This window comes from Pyxicephalus adspersus, chromosome 6, assembly GCF_032062135.1.
Source record: "Pyxicephalus adspersus chromosome 6, UCB_Pads_2.0, whole genome shotgun sequence".
Lineage (NCBI taxonomy): Eukaryota > Metazoa > Chordata > Amphibia > Anura > Pyxicephalidae > Pyxicephalus > Pyxicephalus adspersus.
In genome coordinates this window covers 75,397,827-75,412,723 of record NC_092863.1, presented here as the reverse complement: position 1 = coordinate 75,412,723, position 14,897 = coordinate 75,397,827, and the positions used below count along the sequence as shown (strand labels likewise).

Below are 14,897 nucleotides of genomic sequence, written 5' to 3'. Positions count from 1 at the left end.
GCAAGTTTTTTCTAACCTACATCACCCGATCTTGCGCCTGGGTTGGGTGACATAGGAAGAAGAACCCCGAAATAAAGGCAAGATGGCGGCCCCTGGAGCGCTGGCCCAAAGAGAGATGATGGGACGACGCGGAAAGAGACCTCTAGATGGATCCGACTAACCTGCGAGATTGAAGGCAGGTGTATTTTTTGTGTTTTGGGGGATTTTGAGTTTAGTTCCTCTTTAAGAGCTATGATGGACCAGGCTGAATGCGAAACTTCTTTTCCTGTATTGTCTGTGTGTGCCATGAGCTGGCTCTGTGGCTGTGTCTATAACCTTTCATTACTCCCCTCAAAAAATTATTAGTGCCCGTTGCAGCTTGAATTTGCAACTTGTTGTTGCACTTCATGTGTACGTGAATTGACTGGCATCTATAGAACCAGCCATTGAGATAGATCTTCAGAGACTTATTCGTTTAATATAAAGGCCCATAACTAACACTGAGCGACACAAGCCTTGATCAGCCCCGTGCAGGTCAGAACACCTACGGAAATGTACATACATCCAAAGCCGTACTATAAAAATAGCTATTGTAAGAAAATAATCTCACTTAAAATGTTTGACCCAATTTTACACCATTATTATGGTTAGCCTCTATCACGAAAAAGAAACATGCTGTCCTTCTGAAATTCAGACCTGAATGGATTAGATGTCAAGCGGAGTGCCATGTAAGAATTCTAAAACAGATGGAAATAATATACCAAAAATGTAATTCATTTACAGAAATGTAACAATACAAAGTACAGCACATGGCTGATAACGAACATGATGTTTTCAGTTCACATTCTGTATGTGTTGATGTTTAGTCTGTTCATACCTGAAAGAATCCTGGAGGAACCGGGCCCACTGGCATTCCATCCCCTGGGGGCATCTTTCCTAGCACGGGACTGGGTGCAGCCGCAGCACTCTGTAAAAAAAGCAAAATGTAGCCATTAGCCTGGCTTATATAAAGACCGGGTTATTTTACAAGAACAAACCAGCTTACAATGCAGGCAGCAACATCCTCATCTATACTCTGACATACTAAGAAAATGAATGACAGACACATGAAGACTACGTTAATTAGCTTCCACCCAAATGTATGCATTTGTGCGTATGACTGTGGCAGGGACACTAGACTGTGAGCTCCTTCAGGGGATGCACTGATGTGAATGGTTCTATGTGCTCTTTGGAAATTTTCTTGCACTAAATAAATGAATTGCATAAACAACCTAAGGGAATATCTAACCTTCTAAGATAAACTTTATAGAATGAGTTTGTGTTTCCTGATTGGCATTTCTAAGTTTTACAATTTTGTCTAACATACGCTGCACTAATTAAAAGGAAATGTAGGCTATTGTAGAATGAGGAACCACTGAAATCTTTAAATTGAGAAAAGTATAGGGGCTGGCATTGCTGGCTTCTTTCTAGGTGCCCGACCTCAATACAATTCTGTGTTACAAGAATGCTGTAAATGAGTTTTAGAAAGTGTTAGAACTCCTCATCTCTAGTTATGTCTAGGGCCATTGATTTAGGAAGTCATCAACTAAAGCATCATTATGACAGCCAGAAAACGAACATTTTTAAAGGAGATGTCCATATTGGCCCTCAAATGTTTATTATGCTAGAGTCACTTCAAACCCCTTCATGCCTTGTGTCCTTGTAATAGAAGAAGAATACGAAATAGGACATGAGTCTCAATATGGAGGTAAAGCTTTTGCTGACGTCATAGGCAGTTGTAAGATCTTAAAACCACTGGAATGTCTAATATATAGCAGCAGATGTCAATTCCAGTAACAAATATGAAGCTTGAAACTGTTTTGAAATCAGGGATGTATTGCAACTACAAATAATATCAAATATAAAGGAATTCTCAAAGGAAATCTCATTATGTATAAAAGACATTTTACTCAGAACTACAAGTCACTGGGTAGATGTAGTGAGTGCAGGAGGTCGATTGACACAAAGGAAAGGGTGGGCAGGGCAGCCATTTATTTCTCTCCCCTGAAGATTTGCCAGGAATAATTATACCGTATATATCCTCTGCAATAGCTAGACAGGAGTTCATTGCAATTCTCATAACTCCTGTTAATGTTGACGCTTTGGACTGGTTCTCATATTTAACCCAAAAATGTATGTGGTCTAGAACATGAAGACTTATTATTACACAGTATTTCTATAGCACCAACATATTATGCAGCGCTGTACAAAGTCCATAGTCATGTCACTAGGTGTCCCTCATAGGGGCTCACAATATTAATGTGTCATTAATATAGTCCAAGGTCAATTTGAGGGGAAAGCCAATTTTGAAATGTTGGAGGAAATCCACGCAAACACAGGGAGAATATGCAAACTCCATGCAGATAGTGACCTCGCTGGGATTCCAACCTGGCACCCAGCGCTACAATGGCCAGAGTGCTAACCACTGAGCCACCATGCTGCCCAAAACACAAACTTTAGACAGCTTGATACTCGAATAGAATACCTATGTGAGATCTGTTTTATCTGTCAAAGGCTCTGCATTTCTATTCCCGAGAGTTACACCGCATGCCAAACAGAAGACCTAGAAAGGTGATCCCAACTATTATTTAGCAAAGGTTAGGCTATAAAGTTAGCTTACTTCCATGCCCCAGCCTGTGACTGACGGTGAAGGGAAAGCAGCACCAGCAGGAAATGAGCACTGTGACACATAGGATTGGCTTCCAGTACTGACACTTCCTCTCACAGTCAGAGCTCTACTAGGATTACAAAAAGCCGATACCAAACAAATCATTTCTTTTTAAAATGTACATAATAAAGGTTTTGTTGAAAACGTAACTGAAAGTGAATAACTGGTGATTGAGTCACTGATTTTCTCCTTATAGTAGTGATCCACATCAATAAATCAGAACTGAAACAGATAGGTTTCCCTTGTCAATTAAAAAAAAAAACAAATCTAATTGTTGGTTGTTCTGAGCATCAAAGAGCCTTTTTCTGCCAAACATTTTCATAAATAGAGTGACTGACTGTCCTTCTACTTAACTGCTGTTAACTGAAAAAAAAAGATGCATGATCTTGGAAATGTCATCACTTTCCAGCCACATGTCCTGCTGTCACGTCGGATAATATGAATGGGAAAGTTACAGAAGTGTTAGTGACATTTCCTGACAGTCCTCTAAACTAAAACAATGAAACAAAAATTGGAGGAAGCAAGAGATTTCAACTGTGTTTTCAATAAACAAAACTTTTTTTCTTCCTTTTGTCTTTTCATTTGTAGGAATCTGGCTGTTAAATCTGATCTTTAGGAAGATCTAAAAACACCCATTAATCATGTTATGGATTTATTACAAAACATCCCTGTATAGATTGACTTGGGCTGGAAAAAAACAGAAGCAGCATTTTAAGTGAGGCTCCACAGCATTACTTTGTTGAGTAGCGCTAAGTACACACATTGGATTTTTGTTGTTGGAAAAGATCTATCAAGATCCTTTCCAGGGACAAAAGACTGAAAGATGCATGAACAAGTGCTGTACATACAGTGCTTTTCTGCTCCATGGAGAGAGGAGAACAACGGAGTGGCACCTCACTGTGCTCTCTCCCCTTCACTTGTATTACGATCACTCGTGGATCTACCAGGATGGATCCATGAATGATGATGGACGAGTCCTGTACACATGTCAGATTCTCGTCCGATAGTCATCTGATGTGTGAATCATCTGATGTGTGAACATAGCCCAAGTTTAGCAACAGAAATTTGCTGGTAGGAGTAGAGAGCAGAACGAAGACCACATCGCTAGTTCCTCCACTGTCCAATCAGCAGGCTGATGAGAAGTTGTGCCTAAAATATACCGCTTTGCCCCACTGGAGAGATGCACTGATCTGGCTTATGTTGTTGGAGAGACACCAGATTTAAAAACCTGTCCAAACAAAATTACAAATCGTTTAGCAAGCAAAACATAGTAAGTATATGTATTTTAACTGTACATTTAGTGATTTGTCTGGAGTTTAGTTTTAAAATACCTATTTGGATGCCTAGGAATCATATAAAATGACTGCCTATAATCTTGACAAACACGAATATCAAAATCTGTTATGGTAAACAAAAACGCAAATAAAAATCATAAAAATCTAATTTTCCTAGATTTTATTCTCTTTTAGAAAGAATAAAGCTCCAGTTTTTATATCATTATGTGTAAGTATATTTTTAAAGGTTTTTTTTTTTGTCTTGCTCATACACAGTTACATTGGCAGTGTATTCATTTGAAAAGACTGTGCAAAGTTAACCATTTTACGTCTCCCTTTGCTATATTTCACCAAGGATGTCTGCATTCCTGAGAGAGCTTACTTGGAAGACAAATAGGAATCACTGATCCCTCCAGGGCTTTTCTCAAGCACACGTGGGCTTATGCTGTGTAGAGGAAAAAGCCAGAAGGATCAAGCTTCTATTAGCTGGCACTGCATGCTGAGAGCTAAGGCACGCTAAGTAATGAGGAGGCAAGGGTTAACTACACAAGGTTTTCATGTACCTATGAGAGAGCTGGAAGGCTGTAACAAGATATAAATATAACCGTGCTAATAACACACACAAAGTGGTATCAAAATGTTTCCACATATAATGCGATTTTATAAGACACTTATTCCAAGAATAGGTGGTCTACAGGTCATGCTGTTGACCAATGCAGGGTATAAAATATTATAGGGGAATAGTGCTCATTAAAATGACCTTGGTAGTCCTTGCATGACCTAGAAGCAGATCAGTGAAATCCTATTTCTGATTGGCAGACCATGTGATCATGGCTGGAGACACATCACTTGGAGCAATGTTTCTCAACCAAGGTTCCTTTAGAGGCTGCTGGGGTTCCTTGAGAAATCAGCAGTTTGTGCCTCTCAGGTCAGTGTCAAGTGACACCAATAATCTTTCTGGCTATCTATATAGGGGACATTTTTACCATTTTCCAGCAATGTAAAATAGATTCTTCCCACTGACCACCACACTAATGTACTGTGACTTGTGGATAATTTTAGAAGGGGTTCTCTAAAGACCTGAATGATATTTTTAACAGATTTTAACCAATAGAGTACGAAGGTTACAAAACTGGTCAGATTATTTTTAGGTCTTTGTGGCCCATTGGTGAGATTTCCCTTTGCTTCCTTTTCCAGACATGCAAGATGGGGGGTAATTTATTTCTTGGGCTGCGTACACACAGGTGTACTGACCACACAGGTGACACAAAATGAACAATTAGTAGAGGTGCAATAACTTCTGAACATGTATGGCCTATCTGGAAGCATATTACACAAGTTAAGCTGCGTACACACCTGCAATTTTTCTCGTTGGAAAGGATCTTTCACGATCCTTTCCAACGAGAAAAGACTGCACGATGCATGAACGATGCTGTACATACAGCACCGTTCATGTTCTATGGAGAGGGGAGGGGGAGAGCGACGGAGCGGCACCCTGCTGCGCGCTCTCCCCTTCCCTTTCATTAGGATCGGTCGTCGTCCATCGTCCATGGATCCGCCAGGAGGGTCGTCGGACGATGGACGACGACCGACTGTACACACGGCAGATTTTCGCCCGATAATTGGCCGATACCGATTATCGGACGAGAAAAATTTGCCGTGTGTACGCAGCATAACACTCCAATATAAAGCTAAAGCCACCTGATGTACAAAGTCTGGCACCTTCCATGCTTTATGCTCAGGCTGGCCCTGCGAGTATGGCATATCTGCAGGTTGGCATTAACACGCTTTCCTGGCCAGGTATGATTCACCCAATCCAATGTTTATCTTATACAAAAAACAAAACCTGTCTTTTCTTCAATCCGAGGCTTAGTGCTGAGAACACATCAGTCAATGAAATGGCAACATGAAGATGGGGAGAACGACAGATAAATAAAAACAGAACAGTACGATATATTTTTAATGACATTACTTGGCACAGCGTGAACGTTAATGGCTGACACTGCATATCTCTGGCGCACAGAGCACAACACATAAAATTTATTGGTGCAATTATCAATGGTTTTGTTTGCTACACCTGTAATTCAGCATCCTCCCCACCTTCCCTTTTATATTATAGACAATTTAATTAGCTCAATATTTTATAAATAAAGCACATTGATGGAACATCAAGAAGTCATTATACTAATGAGGTTTCAATAGGTGAGTGGCACTGCTATGTTTTCACTGATGTCTTCCCATTGTCTAGCGAACGTTTTATAAAATAGAACTCATTACAAGTGCTGACAAAAACAATTCCACCATTCAAAGTTTAATATAGTTATACGACGGTAATAAAATGCTCTTTTCTTTGTGGATGTACTTATTTAGAATGACTATAGAGAACAGATTGCTCATATTCTGGGCATCAGGCTCACCATATACTCCCTCTTCTCTCGGTCTAGTTCAGAATTGGATATGCTGCAGATTGTTTCTATGGCTGGGCTGAGCATCAAGTAGCCCCTAACCAGACTAAACTGGGACCTCTTATCAGTCAGACCCAACTCTCAATGACCTGGTTTATTAAAGCTCGCCAAGGATACACTTTCTTCAGTGAAGCTGGGTGATCCAACAACTCCGGAATGGATCTGGTTAAGGAACCAAAACATTTGCTAGCAAATAGCAAATTACTTCGAAGAAATCTTTTCCAAGTGTATCCTCTCCAGCCTAAGAGAGCTTTATTAAATCAGAGCCCATGTCTCAAATGATCTATGTGTACTACAGTATATAGTGTAAACTACTGTGGTAATTAATTATTAGCATATTATATTATAAGCATATAATTTATATATATATATATATATATATATATATATATATATATATATCTCAATACATATATATATATATATGTTAAATATGCTATCTTTGGGACCTTAAAGAACATAGACACCTTGTCTTGTAGCACCAACATTTAGAGTTCAGATCTTAGCAAGTCACAATCTAAATGAAAGGTCTCTATTTTATTTCCAAATAAATGTTGCAGGAATTATTAAAATTACACTCTGAGATCAACATGGGCAGAACAGTAAACATGTGGACATTGGTACTACATAAAAATGTTAGAAGAGAATAGTTACAGTGTTTCTAAACCAACATATATCTTTCCTATATCTTTCTAAGCTCTGGAAACAGCTAGCCTTACCAATCGGAGTCTAAACAAAGGCCAGAACTTATCAACTGGGTTGTTATAGGGAGGATTACAATCAATTAGGTGCCATCTCCAGGCTCTGTCTCCAGGGATTCACAGGGATTGTGTAGAATAAAGTAAGCTTTACCTTGCAAAGTCCATTCATCCTGCAAACAGCTTATGAACACGGCTCGCCTGATACACAGAATCTACATTCAGCTGCATTGTCTAGCAGGAAACTGAGAAAAACTAAACATGCTTGTTCATTGTGGATTGAATATAATCATTTTAAAGACTTACTTTAGGAAAATCACAATTCCTGTATGTACCCTAAAAAACTAGATTTGTCAAACACCTAACTGTACAAGGAAATAATCATAGGGATACAATAGTTTTTTATAATATATTCTGAGTTTGTCTGAAAGAATTTATTATGACTGCCAAAGGTACATGACCAGCTTTACTATAATGGTCTACGCACGGTTTATTGTCACTGTTATTATTTTTTTTATAAAAAGTTCTACAATTGTTGACCACTAGTTTGTAACTGGACATCTATATGAAGCTGTAAGCAGAGAGAACATATCATTCATTGGATGAATCAAGCTGAATGCATGTTTGGTAATAGAGTAGAATGAGGAATGGAGTGGAATTGATGTAAATGTTTGGTAATAGAAAGGAATGAGGAATGGAGTGGAATGAAGAATTGAGTGGAATGGAGTGGAATGAAGATACGGCATCTTAACCAGGCTATTCATAGTGTAGACGTAGAACACTGCAGAAAACCAGTCAACAGATTCCAAAGCTCCTCTACCCTGCTGCCTGTGGCATATATTCAATGTGTGTATTTTTAACAGAGAAATGCATAGATTGTATCCTGGATGGCAAGATGTCTATGATGGCAATATTCTATGACCTCACATACAAGGATAAAAAAGAGGGTTCACATTCCTCAGCTTCCACTGAAAGTTCAATTAGCACAGAGGTTGGAGGTGTATTGAATAAAACCAACCAATACATGGATATCCACAGAGAAGTCATTATTTCATTTTGTGGTCAGTCAGTAGGAACAGGCTCTGCAATGCCATCCATGTTTTGACTGTGTGGCTTTAGATATTTAGAACAGAAGCCCTCATAAAGGAGATAGAAGAAAGAACAGGAAGGGCAAGTGGTACCAAGCCCTGTGCAGAACTAAAAAAAGATCCTTCTCTATAGTTAGGCATGATGAGCCCAATCATTGCAGTGTATTACACTCTAAATACAGGTATACCCCATGAAAAAAAAAATAAAATAAAATACACATATATATTGTAATAAAACCAAAAATAAAGGAGCCTCAGTTCGGTATGTACCATGATTTAATCCAAAGAAGCACCCACAATGGGGATATACATTGATTAACCTAAATAATAAAAGACCAGAATATTATTGTGTAGATCCCTCTTGTACTACATAAACTAGTCCACATGGACTCCATAGCACCCGAGGGAGTCCTGTAAAATCTGGCACCAAGATGTTAGAAGCGGGTTCTTTAAGTCATACTAGCTGTGCAGGCTTGCCTTCTTCCCATAACGCATCTTGCTGCCCAGGTAAATTAAGCATAAATCTCTTACTGCCCAGGTAAATTAAGTAACTCTAACACTTGTGCCCCTTGATGATGTTTTTAGAAGTGGGCAGGGGTTAGCATAGACATTGGGAGTAATGTAGTTCCATACCGTTTGTTCTTTTTTGGACAGCATTAATATTTTCAGCAATTTTAGTAGGTACTAACCACTGCAAACCGGAAACACTACAAAAGACCTGCTGTTTTGGAGATGACTTAACCCAATTGTATGGGATATTGTTAGAGCTGCTCAGATGCTTCTGCTTGCCCATTTCCCCTGTTTTTAAACACATCAACTTGAAGAGTTCACTTGTTGCCTAACACATCCATGCCCTGTACACATGCCAATGAAAATAGATAATCATTGGTATTCACTTTGCCTGTCCATACTTTTAATGTTTTTGGCTGATCAATGCATACAGAAAAAAACCCAGGGCCAGGTTACTTGCAGATAAAGTAAAATATCTTCTGCCAGTTAACAGGGTTGAATGCAGGAGCAAATTTGTATTTAGCAATGAAATACCCTTAAATCATAACCGAACATTTAAAAAAAAAAAAAAAAAGGTTAACTAAAATTTGATGAACATCCAGCTTTCCACCAGGTGTGGGAATTACTGTCATCTGCATATAATACAATTTTCCAAAATCCCGGAGAAGAAGAACCTTGTTTTATATTCCCCTACCATAATTTAATTTTTAATTTTCTAATGCAACAAATAAACACTGAAAAAATGGTTAAACAAACCAACAATTGATTCCTGTTTGTGTAAAAGCAAAAACTTAGAATGTATTACTTCTGTACTGTCATATTCCATCTTACAATTACACCAATAGTAATCAAAATAATTACACCAATAGTAATAAATTTAAACTGTATCACCCCAGAACAACATATGGTTCCATGTGCTGCTTGTCCTGGTGATCACATACAAAGCAGAGGGGCTCCTTCCAAAGACAAATGAGTAATCAGGAAAAGCAATCAGGAAAGTAATAAACCTGGCTGACAGCACAAACGCTGATGGAAAGTGAAGGTGATGTCTAGAGCAACCAGTCAGGTCTCAGCTTTCACCATCTGTGTAGAAATACAATGACCGCTGAAATGGTATTGGTTGATTTGGGTAATATTATACCATCTTTTCTTTTATTCTTGAGTGTACTGACCAATGGCAGGTGACTTCCAGGTTAGAAGGTGCCAAACACCCAGTTAGAGAGAAATTCACAACGGGAATCCAGCATAAATGCTAGAAAACCCTGCCAAACATTCAGCTGTAGGCTGTCTATATTTGGAATAAACAATTTATGTGAATTGTTCTTTCAATACACAAGTTATTATTACTATTATTGTCATAATAATAATAGAAACATGAAGTACATATGGATACAAATAAAATCCTACAATACATATATACCAACAAAAAATCCAGGCTTTCCACAGTACAGATGTCAGATTCACAGAAATGGTAAAGCTCAACTGTTAATGCAGCAAAGGACATAGCTGTGTATAAGCATAATTCTAATACACTCCATTAGATGTCGCTCTGAACTTCTGTTTTCATGCATATTATGAAAGCTGTCAAAAAACCTCCTTTGTTGTCAAAGGGACAGGGCATAAACTCTGCTGGAGACTAACTGACATATTCCTACTTTTCTCGGAAACCGCAAGACACAGTTTATCTACTTGGGGTTAGCTGGAAAAAAACAATATCAGCAGCAAAGTCTGACTTTCATCATGCACGAATATGCACTTGGATTTTTTAGCTTGTAGCTAGCTTGTCCCCGTCACAGGCGATGGCTGAAAATATCAATGGCTGCACGCAGACAATTGAAAACTGGAATAAAACATTACCCTGGAATTTATTTTATAATAAGGGAAAAATTCCCAATTCTATGTAAAATAATAATCATCCATAATTGCCCATAGAATTGTTTTTATACTTGGCAGTGTTTACTGTAATCAATCACGAATGGTCACTGACACATCTAGTGGATGAGCACAATAAAGTAAATGTTTTAATGTTGGAAAAACTCACACGTTTTTTTAAACACAAAAGGTGCAATCAGGACATAGCTTGGAGTGACTGGTATTTGTAATTTATTGTAAAACCTTTTAAAAGGATGGATAATTAAACTCCACATACGATGGAAAAATGTACAGGAAGAGATATGTTTAGTTTAAATCTTATGCCAAAACAATCCATGGATCCAGAAATATTGGGTCGGTTTTATTCTTCAAGCCTGGAGAGGTTACACTTTCATTAGTGAAGCTGGGCGATCCAGAAAACCTGAAATGGATCTAGTCTAGGATTCAAAACATTTGCTAGTAAATAGCAAATGACGTTGAAGAAATACATTCAAGGTTTGCTGGATCGCCCAGCTTCACTGATGAAAATGTATCCTCTCCAGCCTTGAAGAGCTTTAATAAATCAGGCCTAGAGTCAAAATTGACTTAAGCTAGTCCCTCCAAACCCCCTTTAAATATAGAAACCTCTCAAACTGTTAGAGAGGCTGGTCAAGCTTTTACAGATAAAATCCAGATGTGCTTCAAAATCTCAACTGTCTGTATCTCTGCATCCCATAAAGGTAATATTTAGGAGAAAATTGAACAGTGGATTTGGAATTTTAAGCTAAAAGTTCAATTTGGCTTCTATTTTTTGCAGTTAAAAGGCTTACATTTGATATTATATAAATAACTATTAATATGTTATATGTAAATACAGTTGTGTATTGGCAGTGCCAATGTAAATAGCCACAATAGCCAATCATCCCACTATAACCTAAACAAGCACAGGATAGATAAGGATGACAATGCTGCTCTGAATTCAGGAGCAGTGAAGCAGTGTTGTCACTATTACAGGAAGATGAATGAGGGGAGCTTCACTGACAGGATCAATATAAAAAAACTGATAATCAGAAAAAATTAATTTAACGATAATGAAGAAAAATGTAAGTGAATCTGTACAGTGTTCAGTAATAGAGAAAATGCCTACCTCTAGATTGACTACAAACTTTATCTAATTGCTGATGAGGTCCCTGCAGATAAAGCCCCTCTGCTTGTGCAATAGGGTAGGAGCTGTACAAAAGATGTGCACTGACCACACTAAAGTAACATCAGATGACTTTTGCCCTTGGTTTCATTTGAAAACCGACACCTTTTTTTTATTATTGCATGATGATACATGATAAAAGTTATTCAGTAGGACAAGAGTTTTCCACAAGGTATTTTTCCATTTATTGTGAACTTTTCACAACTCCTCCATTATTCAAACTGCTCACAACAGATGACAAATGAAATCTGATAGGCTGGTTCCAATCATTTCGCAATCTCTCACATTACTGAATAACACAGATTGTTTTCCTTTGCATATGTGCCTTGCTATGTTTTGCTTCCTGTACATATGCAGTGCAAAAAGCAGTATGTAAATGTTGTAAATAAAGCACTTAAATAAAGTGTTAACTGCTCCCAGAAATGTAAATCCCATTCAATATACTATTAGCTTTTATGCTCATTTTTCAACAACTAAAACAGTGATGCCAATTATTATGCACAGTGAATATTTTCAGAAATATATTTGCATTTATTAACTTATTGTTGTTCAGGGTGGCTGAGATAAAGCAACAGACAAATATAGGCCAAGATCAACAGTGAGCAGAAGGAGGAACCACACCCCTAGAATCTAAAAACTAACGGCACCCAAAGCTCACCTCCTCCTGTATGGTACAGGGCCACACTTCTGAAATAAATGGGAATCCTAAAAAGGTAATAACTTTTAAACTTACTTTTTAATTATACAAGAGAACAGAGTTCCTGCTGCCAAAAAAGTTCAGAAGCCATTATTTTTTTAATGTGAAATATTCCTAATCATTTGGGGACATATCTGAAAAAGCTGAAACTATAGGCACGTTTACCAAACTACATTTGCCATTATATTTGGGTGTATTTGGGCGAACAAATGCAAATTATTTCATAGCAGACCTAGCAGTGAAAAGCAAGGTCCACCTAAAGCAGCTGTTATTCCCTAGAAATATTTGATGCCATTTAGAAAAGGATAGGGTAAGAAGAATACTGCTCGTTTTATTTTTTTCCTGCCTACATTTTCAGGGTGTGGAATATAGATGATAGAACAGTGAGTGGAAGCTTTCATAGGAATCAGCGACATATTATTTGCAAAGAGGTTCAGCAGTCCAACCAGAACATGCACAGGCTTAGAATGTTAACCCTTCTAAATAGCCCTCTGCTGTTCATTGTGTTTAAGGGTATTATAACTGTTTTAAACTCCTGTAATAAAAAATCCAGCACCCTTAGAGTATCTTTAGGTGTGAGTTTGTCTAGATATATATGTGAAAGCAGCAGAAAATGATAATAATACTTGGGTGTTCTGTCGATAATTTGCAACAAAATGTTGCATGGTTTTTCACAGGCTCCGGCTTTTTCTTAGGACACCAAGAACTTCCAAAAAAATGTTACTTGAGATACCACTCAGCGACCTACACCATCCCAATCATTTGTGGCGTGAGGACCACAAAAGCCACAATAAACAATAATTTTACGACCCAACCCTACTTGCCTGGGTTGAGCATCAACTATTTCTTGGCTATGGGTAGCCCTAAATTGTAAATCTTCTTTAAAAACAAGCACATCTGGAATTGTGTCAATTGAAACCATTTACACGTATTCCTAGATATTGCTTGTTAGTAAGTTAGTAATTCTATAGTTGGTAAGTCTATATTGTGATCTGGTGACACTCTTTAGTCAATGACTCTGCAAAGCTTCTTTCTCCATCATTTGACAAGCCATGCTCTGTCATTTCATATACTACCCCTGGATTGTAAATAATTTAAACACATGTATTCATCTTTAAAGTTTATTGTTCCCTGTCTTTTCTAATCTATCACCTTTTAAATCTCCACAACTGATGATGGAGCTATTTGCATCAAAAATATCTTTTGCATGTTCTTCTAATCAACCTCAGAGGTTAGCACTCTAGCCTTTGCAGCGCTAGGTTCCAGGTTCCAATCTCTGCCAGGGCACTTTATGCATGGAGTTTGCAGATTCTCCCTGTGTTTGCATGGGTTTCCTTTCGTACTCCGGTTTCCTCCCACATCCCAAAAACATGCAGTTGTTAATTGTCTCCCCCCCAAAAAATACCTTAGACTGTATTAATGATATATGACTATGGTAGGGACATTAGATTGTGAGCCCCTTTGAGGGACAGCTAGTGACATGATCAGGGACTTTAGTACAGCGCTACGTAACCTGTTGGCACTATATACATATTGTGTAATAATACCAAAAATATCCCCTTAACGAGGCCAAGCAACACATATCTAAAAGCATGACTGCATCTTTAATCTGGATATAGACCCGGCACAATAAAAACAAAACTGTCAGGGTTATTATTATTTGTTTTATATAGACTGGCTTGTAATTTGGATCGATTTATTTATCAATAAATTGTGATGTAAAACGTCCACCACTGGCATTCTAGGTGTGGGTTTCAGAACCACAGGTCCCCTGACAGCTCTGTATCTGATGGATGTCTCACATGGAAATGGCCTAATCGAATGCAGGAATTCCTATTATCTCCACATTCCTCTGAGCTTGGAGAACAGACAAGACTGACATTGGGAGGCTCAAGTGTACAGCGGCAACAACAATAACTTTAATAACAAAGAGAAAGGTTGTGTTTACACACAGCTGAAAGACAGGAGCAAGAATTCGAGTGTTTCACAGCGTTCGGCCTGACTTATAACATTAACATCAACTGGATGGAATGGAGGAAATGTTTTTGCATTTCTGGTTCTAGATAGCTTGATAAATAACTCAATGAAAATGTGATACAGTTGGCTTCACACGGCAGTAATGATTTAGTACAAGGACCTGAATGAGAAACAAGCCTGTAACAACCTCACAGACCAAGAAAACAAGATGGAATTTACACTGCACTCTGCTAAAGGAAGAGGGAAGTGAGCTGAACAAAATATATGCAAGATGCAGAATAGATTAAAACACGGGGTGCATATTGACCAAGCTATGGGGAATATTGATTGCCTAGCTACTAAATATAAAACTAAATAACATACAAGTAGAATTAAACTGTATGAGACATTTGCTGCTTCAATTTCCAATCTCATCATCTCCTAATGATCAAGTTAACATCAGAACCT

At 38.0% G+C, this 14,897-nt stretch overlaps 1 protein-coding gene across 1 annotated transcript in view; it reads right to left on the bottom strand.

Annotated features, from left to right (window-relative positions):
* SSBP2 (single stranded DNA binding protein 2) overlaps positions 1 to 14,897 on the bottom strand; it is a 114,359-nt gene that overhangs the window by 23,243 nt on the left and 76,219 nt on the right. The window contains exon 5 of the mRNA XM_072416204.1: positions 857 to 946. Coding sequence (XP_072272305.1) covers positions 857 to 946 — 90 coding nt within the window. The remainder of the gene's footprint in view (positions 1 to 856; positions 947 to 14,897) is intronic.